At 30.7% G+C, this 13,209-nt stretch overlaps 1 protein-coding gene across 1 annotated transcript in view; it reads left to right on the top strand.

The window, feature by feature from the left end:
* Positions 1–9,804, top strand: part of LOC102578150 (uncharacterized) — a 13,085-nt gene extending 3,281 nt beyond the window's left edge. Inside the window, exon 2 of the mRNA XM_006359123.2 lies at positions 9,659–9,804. Within this exon, the coding sequence (XP_006359185.2) occupies positions 9,659–9,700 (42 nt within the window). The 3' untranslated portion in view covers positions 9,701–9,804. The remainder of the gene's footprint in view (positions 1–9,658) is intronic.
* The last annotated feature ends 3,405 nt before the right edge of the window (positions 9,805–13,209 follow it).

Below are 13,209 nucleotides of genomic sequence, written 5' to 3'. Positions count from 1 at the left end.
GTGAAAGGGGGTGGGGTAGGGGTGAGGGTGGGGTAAACATATTAAATGTAAAAATAAGCTTTAATTTTTTATTTTTTTTTGGGAGGGGTGGTTGAGGGGCTGGTTTGAGGGTAGGGACAAAATAAATTGATTGTTTCAACAAAAAAGTAATTGCAATTTGAAGTTGAAAGAGAGTTTTGAAAAATTTTCCTTAAGTTTTGAAGGGAAGTCATTTTTCTTAAATTTGAGGAAAATGAGTTGATTTGAAAAACATTTTCCAAAACATTTAACCCAACCAAACATGAGAAATTCATACCAAACACACCCTAAATCATTTACTAGTGACAACAACAGAAGATCAAAAAGATCAAAAAAAATCAGTTGGTGAACATATTTTTTTCTCGACAAGAAGAGACAACACAAAAGCAGGTTTGTTATTCGTTGTTCTTACACTCTTCTTGTAGTTGCAACTTTCAGTGTGAAAAAGTGTACGCAATGTGTTCGATAAAATGTTTCAGTTAGATCTTATGGGTATATTATGTAAAAATGAAATTCCGAAAATGTGAGTATTTAATATTCTTAAGTACACAGCATAAATTTAATAAAGTTCACAAACATTTTCTAACAATGGTGCATGTGAAGTTACAACTTGAAGTTGTTGGAATATCAATGTAGAATGTCACTTTGAAGTTGTCGAAAATCAACAATATATTTAGTGTAATCTCATAAGTAGGATATGTGAAGAATAGCTAGTACGCAAATCTTACTCTTATCTAAAAAGGTAGAAAGGTTATTCCCAAAATTGAAGAAGCCATAGTTAATACTAAAAGAACATGATAAAGCATTCTTAAAAGAAACAATAACAAGCTTGATAATTGGTGGGATTGAAATGATAACCTTTGATTTTTGTGTCTTTGATGGGATGGAGAGGAGTTGCATGGCTATAATGAGTGTTACTTTTAGTTAAGGTAAGGTAAATATGATGGTAGAAAAATTCTAGTTGAGATTTATTAGATAGGTTGGGATATGTAAGAAATAAGAATAACATGTTGTTAGAATTATGTTTGTTTGTGCTATGTATGTGAAGTTCAAGTGTTCAACCATGTAGACTTGCAAAATCAATTGAATTGAAGTTGTCGAAAATCACTAATATCATATGCCCTCTGAAATTAGCCTAGTTTTGAAAGTGACTTTAGAGTTTTGTTGTTGTGAACTAATAAGAGTTTTTGTATATTATTCTACGTGAATTTGGCCACGCTACGCGCGGTTTTAAAATATTTTATAACAAATTTATTCAAATATTTCTAATAAAATTTTACTTTATTTGACAATATTTATTATAAAAATTGTATTTTGTTTCTACAAATTTACAAAACGTTATTTCCTTTGATTTCTATTTTTACATAATCATTGTAACTTTTATTTTATCTTTTAAATATTTGATTATATTATTATCTCTTATGCACTTATTATTTGACTTTATCCTTACAAATTTTTTCGAATATATACATATTTTTGTACTTTTTCCTATTTTAGAAGGTTATGAATATTACACCTTGCAAATATAGAAAGGATGAATGTCACACCCTGCAAAAATGATAAAGTATAATTTTTTAAAGTTTTTATAATATAAACAAAAAGAACAAATAAACACTTTCTTAATTGTATCAAATAAATTTCAGATTTATTTAATTTTATATAGTTACTTGTTTAATTATTAATTTTCTCAGTTTTATACACTCTAAGACAATTTCTACTACAATCTATTTGATCCTAATAGTTCATTTTCGATAAGTATAAAAAATAGTGGCATAATTTTTAATAACGTAAAATGAGTTATGGCCATATATATTTTTCGATACTTTTTATTGTTTCAATACACAAATAAATACAAGCAAATAAGAAACTTGGCAAATGTTTTCGTAAGCAATTTCAAAATAGAATTTTCACTGGTCCACCATGATAGTCATACATCTCTCATATTATTTTCTCACTATGTGTATCGTATAAAAATAATAATTAAAAAAAGAAGATGAAAGCGCTTACTGATCTGCAAAAGAAAAATCCCACATGAATGAAGCTAATCTTGCTTAATTAATAAATCTTCTCTCTTTATATATGTTGTCGCCGGTAACATTATATTTTCATATAATCTGCGGTGAAAAAGTAAATAGACAATTGGAAGAAAAAAATAATTTACGATGAATCGATTATATGAGTAATTACAATCAATAATGAAAAACTAATATATAACTTTGTGGTCTTGGTAACATTACATATCTATGTGATCGTGATCTGCAATAAGAAATTTAAACGACAATAACTATTTTTTTATTCATGAAGAAAAAATTATTATGTAATTACAATTTATCAATCTTATCAACAATGAAAAATCACTATATATTTTTTTTAGAACACCAACCAAAAGCATGATTAAACAACTACTTGATCATGTTTCGACTCCTCTGAGAAATCAATAAAGAGAAAAAAAAATTATAACCTGCAAACAATTAAAATACATTGCTTAAGATAAATAAAATATGAATACAAAAATAAAATATTCCAATGCCAAATAGAGAGAATAAAGGAAGAGATATAAAATGAAAAAATAAGAGTAAGGAGAAAGTAGTTCCAAAAGGAAAATAAAGGAATTGTGTCAGAATTCTGAAATATTGCATTATTATGTAGTAGAATTCTGAAATGAATGTTGCATTATCTTTTTCATTAAAGGATTGCAATTAAGTGAATGTATTTTTTTAATGAAATTTGGTAACTATTTTTTCCATAATCAAGCACACTAATTATGGAGAAGTAAATGTTGATTATGGAGAATCAAATGAGAGTTAAAACATGGTATAAAAGATGCAATTTAAAACGGGTAAAATTGATAGCCTTTTGGGATTCTTTATTTTTAGGAAGTTATAATTGACCATTAATTAATGCAATTTAAAACGGGCAAAATTGATAGCCTTTTGGGATTCTTTATTTTTAGGAAGTTATAATTGGCCATTAATTAATAATTAATAATTAATAGTTAATGATATAATTGTGTAAAAAATAGGGAAATAGGGAAAATTGCCTAAATTCTAAGAAAAATAGAAAAATGTCTTTTCTGATCATTGAGACATGCCATATCAGCGGAATGAAGATCCAGCTTTATATAGATATATAGATTTTTCTAAGTTGGGTTCACTCCATGTTTCTTGTTAGCCAAAAATATTCCCGCCAAGTATATACAAAACATGATGCCTAAGTTTTCTTTCTATTCATTCCTTGAAATTAGAATCATGTATAGTCTCATCTCACGTATTATTCCCCCCATATAAGTTATGTCAATTTTCTTAAATTTAAGATTGCATTTCTCTTTAGCTTTAAGATTATCGATTATTTATCTTATATATACTCTTTGTATTTTAGATTTATGGAGATTGGATCAAGTGAGTCTCAAAGTGAATGTAATTTGTCCATAAAACTTGGACTGGAATTCAATTCGGATGAGCATGCATATGATTACTATAATGAATACGCTAGTGCAATTGGTTTTAGCATAAGGAAAGAATATGCTAACAAAAACAAACCCAAGGGTATGTGAATTCAAGAAAGTTTAATTTACATGTTATAAAGAAGGGTATAAAAACAAAATCAAACGAGATATGGTGGTTCAAAAACATAGGCAGGAAACTAGAACGGGGTGCTTAGCTCATATTATTATTAATCGTCAATCAAATGAAATGTTTCGCATCACTTCATTTGAAGAAAAACATAATCATCCTCTTGTTTCTCCTTCTGTGGCTCATTTGTTACCCTCACAAAGAAAGATAAAAGTTGCTCAAGCATATGAAATTGACTTATTAGATGATTCAGGAATACGTCCTAAAGCTTCATTTGATTATGCTGCTCGTCAAGTTAGAGGAGAATCTTTTCTAGGTTACACAAAGAGAGATCAAAAGAATTATCTTCGGGATAAAAGAAAAGAAAGCTTGAAACATGGAGTGGCTCGTAGTTTGGTAGACTATTTTGAGAAAAGAATACTTGAAGATCTTGCTTTTCGATTTTCTTTACAATTAGATGATGATGGTTTGATAACTAATGTATTCTGGGCCGATGGAAAGATGATAAGAGATTATAAGATTTATGGAGATATTGTTTCCTTTGATACAACATATAGAACAAATAAAGAGTATCGACCTTTGGCATTGTTTGTTGGTTTGAATAATAATAGGGAAATGGTTATATTTGGTGCAGCCCTTTTATATGAAGAATCAACTGAATCATTTGAATGGCTTTTTAATATATTCTTTAGGATTATGTCTGCAGATAATCCATAAACATTTTTTACTGATCAAGATTCTGCTATCTCATTAGTAATGCCACAGACGTATCATCGCCTTAATTTGTGTGTGGCACTTGGAAAAGAATGCGTTTAAACATCTTAGTCATATTTTTAGAGATAATGCATCATTTCCAAAAAAAAATTAGCAAATTGCTTTATGATTATGAGTATGAAGAGGATTTCTTAAGTGCATGGCAGGAAATGCTTGACAAATATGATCTTGCGGATAACAGCTGGCTGAAAACCACATTTGCTAAAAGAGAGAAATGGTCCATGACATACGGAAGAAATACATTCTCAGTAGGTATGCGAAGCACACAATTAAGTGAGAGTTTTAATGGATCTTTAAGAGGATATTTGAAATCAGATTTGGATATTGTTCAATTTTTTAAGCATTTTGAAAGATCAAAGCGCACCAATGAGAATAAGTCTAATTTTGACATGACTCAAAGAATACCTATTTTGAAGGTTAAACTTCCTTTATTGATTCATTCTAGGGAAGTATACACCCCAACGATATATATTTGACATGTTCCAAAGTGAATGGGAAAGGTCATTACTGATTTCAGTAAATGACTCCTATAATGAAGGAGAGTTATGTACCTATAATAATGTTAGCGCGCTTGGAAGTGTTAAGGAGTATGTCGTGACTGTTAAGAGATCAATAACTCAAATTTCTTGCAGCTGTAAATTGATTGAATTTTTGGGTATACTATGTAGGCATGCTTTAAAGATCCTGGACACATTGAATATAAAGGATAGGATTCCCATACAATATATACTAAAGAGGTGGACAAAAGATGTTACAAATATAAACAAGATGGATGCCATTCTAGAAGAAAAAGACATTGATCCAAAAGTTTATACACCTTTATTAGATACATCAAACGCTATGGTATCTCACGACATCTCATTTATTTCTTGTTTATTATAATAATGTGAAACTTATGTTATGTTTTAAATTATAGGACGTGACAGAAGGAAGCTTTCGTCCATTGTGTCCTTCTCAGTTGTCTCAAGGATATTCATCTAATGAAAGTTTGACTCAACTCTTCAAGAGTTAGTGAACAGAACTTTTAATACTTTGCATATATATATGTATATTTCTAATAAGTGATGTTATTCGCCACATAATATATCAATTGCAGGATGTTTCATTTCCTGATTTTAACAAGTATTCTCAACATTGATTGCGGCACCTTCATCAAAGCAGAGGTTACATGGTGATGGTGATTTAAGTGATCATAATCATGATCTCAAAGTTGAGATGTGTACTTCTTTGGCATTGTTATTTTCTTTCATAGACTTTATTCCAGTGTGCAATTGACTTTCGCATCTGTGAATTAAGTTTTTTCTTTCCATTTTTTGGCGTCAAGGCCATAACCCACTCGTGGTTGTTGAAATTTGTTTTCCCAACAGTTATTTATTTTTTTTGGAACAATCTTGTGGCAGCTTATTGTCATCATATTGACAATTGATAATTTAATTGAGATTTGGGAGGCAATAACAGAGAGTTCTTTTGGTGTATTTGGCTTGAATTTTGTGTTGCTTATTTGATTGTCAAAAGTCATTTCTTTTGGTGCATTTTGGCTTGTATTGCTTACGCCTTAAAAAGTGATAAGAGTGAAAGTAAATGGGGAGAAGCTATTTGCACTTAGTAGTTGAGAAACAATAATTTCGTGTTCTTGGTTAACTGAGAAAAACTAAGTTACTATACAGTTTTTCATCTCGTATTAACGAACACCTATATAATAATGGAAGAAATCTCTTACTCTCTCTTAACCGTCTGATAGCGAAAAACAAGAACAATAATATTATTTAGCTTTAGAAATTTCTTGTGGCCATTGTAATACACTTCAATTTTGTTAAGAAGTTGAATGTATAGAGAAATTTGGGAAGAGTCATTAAATAATATGAAAATAATGGAGTTTTTAGTTTGAAAGAAATTGGGTTTGTGATGGAAATTAAATGATTTTTGGAAAGAACGTGAAAAAAAAAGTTGAAAAAAAAGAAAACAACTGTAGCTTAACCATGGATTAAGAGATTGTTTTGGTTAAATAATTATTGACATCATTATGTGACAAATGGCAGCAGATTAAAGGGGGACCGAACCAACTGGATGGTAAAGGCACTGGACAAGAGCCGCATCCGTACAAATGAATATGAGACTAGGATCATTTTCGTTGGTACTTCTACAAAAACAAATGAATATGAGACTTTAGTGATCCTTAATGACAATGGTTTATTTACTGCTAAATATTTCTTGTGGGATTTGAGATCTTTTGAAAGAATGGGTAAGGAAAATAGGTTAAATATTTATTGGGTTAGGTTTTTAGACTGGTCAGTGCATGGATTTAAAATGGGGAATGGGTTATTTAAAAGAATTCGGGTTAATTTAAGTCAATTTGGGAATTTCCGTCAACATAGGGGCATAAATGATGCAATTAATAACGGCAGGGGTAAGAATAACTTCATTTTAACGGTAAGGGGATAGTCAACTAATAAACCAAAGTTGAGGGATATTTTTGACCATTTTCCCTAAATTAAAATTCAATATTATTTGTCCTAAAAATTCATTGTATGTATACAATTATCAATTTAGAATATAATAATTTTATAATACCTTAAGGACCATATAGATCATGTGGAATATGTTAAGGATCAAAATAAAGTAATCCTTCTAAGGACCATTTTGATCATTTTCTCGATGAAATCCCAACTTGCAAAGAGCAAAAAGTCTACCGCGAAACTTCGGTGAACCTCAACACAATTACCTTATATTTTTCTATCCAGATACGGGAAATTTCACATTGTGGATAAAACGGTCTCTAATAAAGGTGATTTCTTATTCAAGAGATATTTAATTAAGGATGAAGGAGTACTTACCCGTCCATCACAATCTTGATTGTTTCAACACATTTAACTCGTGAATATGAAGATGCTCTGCCCCATTTTAGTACGTACCAGTTAGTCAATCAATTGGCCAAATTGTTAATGTCGGAAACGACTAATTAGTTAGTAAAAGAAAAAGGAAATATGCATCGAAGCAAAGTCGTCCAAAGGAAACAACGTCGCCAAGTTATATCATCTAGTTGAATTAAAATGAGATATGGACTAGCCCTATAACACAAGTACATCTTTTATCAAAATTTAATATTTACATATATTTGGTAGATTTTTAAACACATCTACGAAGTTTAAGCCAAAATTAGTGACCCTTTCTATCGTGCATCTGCCCTGGTTGATAAATGAATCAAATAGGTGCCTTTGAACTTGGGCGTAGAATAATAAGATTAAGTTCACAATTTGCCTATGCTTTAAGCCTTAGTTTTTAAAATTGTAAACGACGCTCATCGCAACAGTACTGTTCCAACACGATTTGTGCGAACAACTAACAGTAGGACTAATATGGACTAGCCCTATAACACAAGGGTTAAAAGTGCAGTTTTTTGCCATATTATAATTAAGAAGGGACGAAGCTAGAGTACTTCGGTTATATTTTTTATCAATAAGTAACTTTAATTCAAACTCTGTATTATTTGTTCTAAAAATTCATTGCATGTGTGCAAATAATTGATTTAGAATCTAATATAATTTAATAAGATTAGAATCCAAAACTACAAACTACAAATTCAGGCTTCGAAAAATCACGACACCAAAAAGGTTAAAAGAATTAAGGGATGAGAATCAACTTGAGAAGCTTGAAAAAGGGCCGTATTCCATGGAATATGATATAGACAACCTATTCTAATGTAAGCTGAGAATCAAGCAGACATATATGACTCTTCGTGTGGGGAGACATTACGATAATCAAACTAAAATGAATTTAAAAGTATTAGTCAACACTAGGATAATGAATGATGAAAATGCCAACTTGCAAAGAGCAAAAAGCCTAACAGTGGACTGTCACCGTAACATCCATGAACCTCAATACAGTTGACTTCCCAAAGTTATCAATTTGCCGAATTTGGTGGATCCAATTTTACAGTTTAATCACAGAGACGACCACGTGTGTGTATATATATATAATCCAATCGCCACATGACTAAATTTGGATTCACATTGAAAAATCTCATGTTTAGGACAAAATATTCTCAAACGTTAAAGGTGATTCTATTTGCAGGGCTCGAACCCAAGACCTAAAAAAAGGAGTATTTAGAAGGGCAACATTTAGACGCTGTCAAATTATAGGAAGATGCCCGCCATTAATTTATAGTAGCCATTCGATAAGAGCGCCAAGCAAGTCAATATGCTTACAGATATACTTTTGAATAGCAACTGGCCAAATTGTTGCTATTAATAAAGGGGAAAAAACATGAATGCAAAGTGGTGGAAGGAGACAATGTGGTCATGTTAACTTGTGAATACGATTATACAAATTAAGATGCTCGGCGCCATTTTAGTCAAAGTCAAAACACAAAGATGTTCGTCCCCATTTTAGTACGTAGACAATGTATAGCAGCTAGTTGTTAATGTCGGAGACGACTTATTAGTTGGTAAAAGAAAAAGGAAATATGCATCGAAGTTAAAGTCGTCCAAACGAAACAACGTCGCAAAATTATTGTATCATATAGTTTAATTGAAATGTCTATAAATATGCAGTTACTTAACTCTCCAGGAGTATATTACACAACAAAATTACAAAGGAAAAAATAAAACACAATGGGAAGACTGAACGGGGGTACAAATGCGGGTAAACAACACTTCAGCCATGACCACATCTTGAAACTAATTGCCAATCCAACTGAAACTCTCACTTGCAATGCTTGTGAGCAACCAAACAATACTAACAAGCCTTTCTACGGCTGCAACACCTGCCAATATTTCCTCCATGAAAACTGCTTTAATGCTCCGCGTATTCTCAATCACTCGTCTCATCCTTCGCACCCATTGACCCTTCACCAAATTCCGTCTTACACGAGTGGTTCCTATTTTTGCAATGCTTGTGGCTCTGTTGGAAATGGATTTTGCTATAACTGTGCTGATTGTGATTTTGATATACACTTGCAATGTGCATCCTGTCCTAGCTCCATACTTGTTGATAAACACACGCATCAATTGGAGATCCAATACGGTTATCCTAAGGATAGCGAATATGTTTGCGATATCTGCTCTGTAATGATGAACAATGACAACTGGTTCTACTATTGCGGTGGGTGTGATTTCGCTTCACACTTGAACTGTGCGATAATTAGTCCTGAAGTCGGTGTATTCCCCAAACAGCTGCAGCGTCCAAATCCAAATTCAAATCCAAGTCGGAATTCCCATGCGAATGCGGCGGTGGAAATGATAAATTCAGTGAATGATGATCATGACCGGCTTATAGCAGCTCAAATTCGCGCTCAGATAGCGGCACGAGGAAGACGGGCTGCTCTGGACTTAATCTAGGCATACAATTACACATATCTAATGCTTCCGCTTTGGCCTTCTTCATTTTTGTTTTGGTTACTATGTTTATCGATTATAAACTAGTGTTTGATTTTCCCCTTTTTTGTTCTGTTTTCTTGGGTCCAAAATTAATGTCTTTGGCAGAATGATAACCATATCAGTCATCTCCTTGTAAAAATATAGATTCAAGAAAACAAAGAGGAAGAAGACTGAGGACTGAAACGACAAAAACACACCTAAGTATTGCGCTATTTTTGAGTTAATTATCAAGGAATTTTTTTACCATGCATAAGGCATAAGTATGATGTGGCAGACAAAAGTTGTATAAGGAAAAGTAGATTATTATTATGAAAAATAAAGAAGGTACAAATTTAATAAGTTATTTTATTTTTCTCTCAACAATTTCATAATCCAAAAGCACTTCAATCCACGAATACTCTTCAGAGAAAATAGTCAAATGACCCCCCAATCTATTGTCCAATTTCCAACTACACACACTGCCAGCTGTCAGACATATATAATAATTTTAAAAAAAAATAAAAATTAGATTCTCCTTTCATCTTTATTCTATTTTACCTCTTTTCTTCTTCTTTTAAAATTTGTAATCTATATATATACAAATTGATCCTTCAAACTATAGATTTCTATATACTTGCCATAAATCTTCAATTGTTTTCTTGGTTTTATTAATTTCTTAAAATTTGAAGAAAAAAAAACTATTGTTCTTCATTGTGTTCATCGAATTTGTGCAAATCTTGGAAGTTTGTGAATGTGATTGGGTTTGGTGTATTGAATCTACACATTACTTGTTAATTGATTTCGAATTAGGTGTGAAGATTTAAGACAAAAATCAGAAAACCACACTGACCTACAAAGCTGTCAAAAATATAAAAAAATTTGTGGGTTGCTGCGTTTGAATCCAAATCTGAAAATTTTCATTTTCAATTACAAATTGTAGAGACTAAATTGAATCCTTTATGGGAATCCCATTGTTGAGTTCTTGAGTTTGAAAACATTTAGATCAATTGATTTGAGTTAAAGAAAAAAAAAACAAATAAGAAGGAAATACAAATCCATGGACAATCATTATTAAAGAGCTTTGAAGCTCAAGAATAAATTTTCAAATTTGTCCGTGAGTTCATCTTTTCCGGTGATTATTTCTTCCTCATCGCCGGCTCGTTCAATGAGTTTTTCTGTCAAATATGAGGATTTATCATCTATCAGAGATCGGAATGTTGGGACTGCTATCTTCTTCTCCCATAGAAGTGAAAGAGAAAGTAATTCCCTCCATTAAAAGGGTAAATTTTTCTTATAAAAAAAAATATACAATTTAATTATAATGAAAATATTCTTTTTAATTGTTTTTTGCTTCTCACTCTCTCAAAAAGAGAGTGAAATGCACTCTATGCCATGTCAGCACTAAAGGGGTTACTTGATCGGTTTAAAATAGTTCAAGGGGGTAATAGGTCCCCCGTAAAGAATAAGTGTGTAGTTGGAAATTCACTCATAGCTTGAGGGGGCATTTGGATGTTTTCTCATAAGTAAATATAACGGAAAGAACATCAATGATCTTGACAAACAATTGCATAAGTTCTGATACTATTGTCATGAAATTCAAAAACGAAAAATATCCATAAACATCAACATAAATACATATTATTTTTGTCAATTTATAAGATATTTTTATTCTTAAAATTCAAGCTAGGTGAAATTTAATAAATATTGTTTATCTACTTTTCTCATACGTTTCTTAAGAAATATAAATATAAATAATAATTTTAATAATTTATTCCTTAATAGAATTTTTGCAATTTTACAAAATTAATTTTTTAAAAATTAATTGTTAGGATTAAAAAAATTACTTATATCTTGATTTTATAAACTAAAAAATAAATTTCAAATAACTATTTATTATAATAGAATAAATAACATAGAATAGAAAAAATAATATTAAAATAATAAACTAAAAACTTATATAATGATCGTAAAATTAAAATTAGAATTCAGTACGTAAAAAAAGAAAAGCATAAACTAATAAAATCAGCAAATAAAATTCTTAAAAGATTTGATCAACTTAATCTTAAAGAAGAAAAAAATATTAAAAAGATTACAACACAAAATATATTGAACAAGGGGAATAAAACCAAAAAAATGACAAAGGGGACTTAAAATGTCCCTTTATTAGCTTGACAAATGGGTCCCATCCATGTCCATCTGTCAATCAAACAATGCCTCATACAAATATGACATGGCGTGCCTCATACATAATAAAAAATTTCAATTATCAAGGGTATAAGTTTTATATGTGAATTATCACTAAAAAAAATGATCCTTTTAACTTCGGACTAGAAAAACTTGACAAAAGCTTGAGAATCAAGAGTAGCTCAATACACAAAATATTTTGTATTCACACATAATTAAAAAAGGGTTGCATCCCAAAAAAGGTGATATTACACGACCTACTATAATGCAAAAATGAGAACCAAGCAGACATATATGACTCTTCGTGTGGAGAGACATTACGATAATCAAACTAAAATGAATTAAAAAAGTAATCTCTCTATTCTTAATTATTTGTATACTTTTGAATTGACACACCTATTAAAAAAATTAATAATTGACATAGTGAGTTTACCATTTTACCTCTATTAATTATGAAGTGGATAAATTAAAAACTTAATATTTTCAAGAAGTTCTACATGTTTCAAAGTAATTAATTGAGGGTATGATAGGTAAAAAAAATTGTTCTTTCTTGATTTGTCAAAATTGACAAGTAATTAGGGACAACTAAAAAAGGAAATGTGGACAAGTAATTAGGGATAGAGGGAGTATTAGTCAAAACTAGGATAATGAATGATGAAAGGAAAAAATCTTTTAGTTTTTTAAATTTTCTGATCAAATTTTCTGATCATTTAGCACTTCCCATGATAAAAATGCCAAATTGCAAAGAGCAAAAAGTCTTACAGTGGACCGTTACCGTAACAGCCATGAACCTCAATAAAGTTGACTTCCCAAAGTTACCACTTTGCTGAATTGTGACTAAATTTAGATCTGCGTCAAGAAGACTCACGGTTGGAATAAAACATTCTTAAACATCAAATGTGATTCAATACTCGATGCTCAAACTTGAGATTAGATTTAATATATATTTATCACTCCATCACAATTCTTATTGATCAGATAAAACTTGAAGTGAGAGGAAGGAAATTAACTTGAGAAAACCAAAAAGAAGGTAAATTTTAGTGTATGTCAAATTATACGAAGATTCTCGATCGCCAATATTTTAGTAGTCAATGGATAACAGCGCTAAGTCAGTCAATATGCTTACAGATATTTAAACAACAACTTGCCAAATTATTTATTCACCAGACTTAATAAAGGGGAAAAAAATGAATGCAAAGTCGTCGAAGGAAATTAACAGCGTGGGCATGTTCTTAACTTATTATTATAGTTGAATTAGTATCTATAAATACAATTACAAGTTACAAATTAACTTGCTAGCTCTCCTA

Source organism: Solanum tuberosum, unplaced genomic scaffold (genome assembly GCF_000226075.1).
Source record: "Solanum tuberosum cultivar DM 1-3 516 R44 unplaced genomic scaffold, SolTub_3.0 scf00284, whole genome shotgun sequence".
NCBI classification, from domain to species: Eukaryota; Viridiplantae; Streptophyta; class Magnoliopsida; order Solanales; family Solanaceae; genus Solanum; species Solanum tuberosum.
The sequence above is the reverse complement of the archived record's forward strand: the minus strand, read 5'-3'. Positions and strand labels throughout refer to the sequence as shown.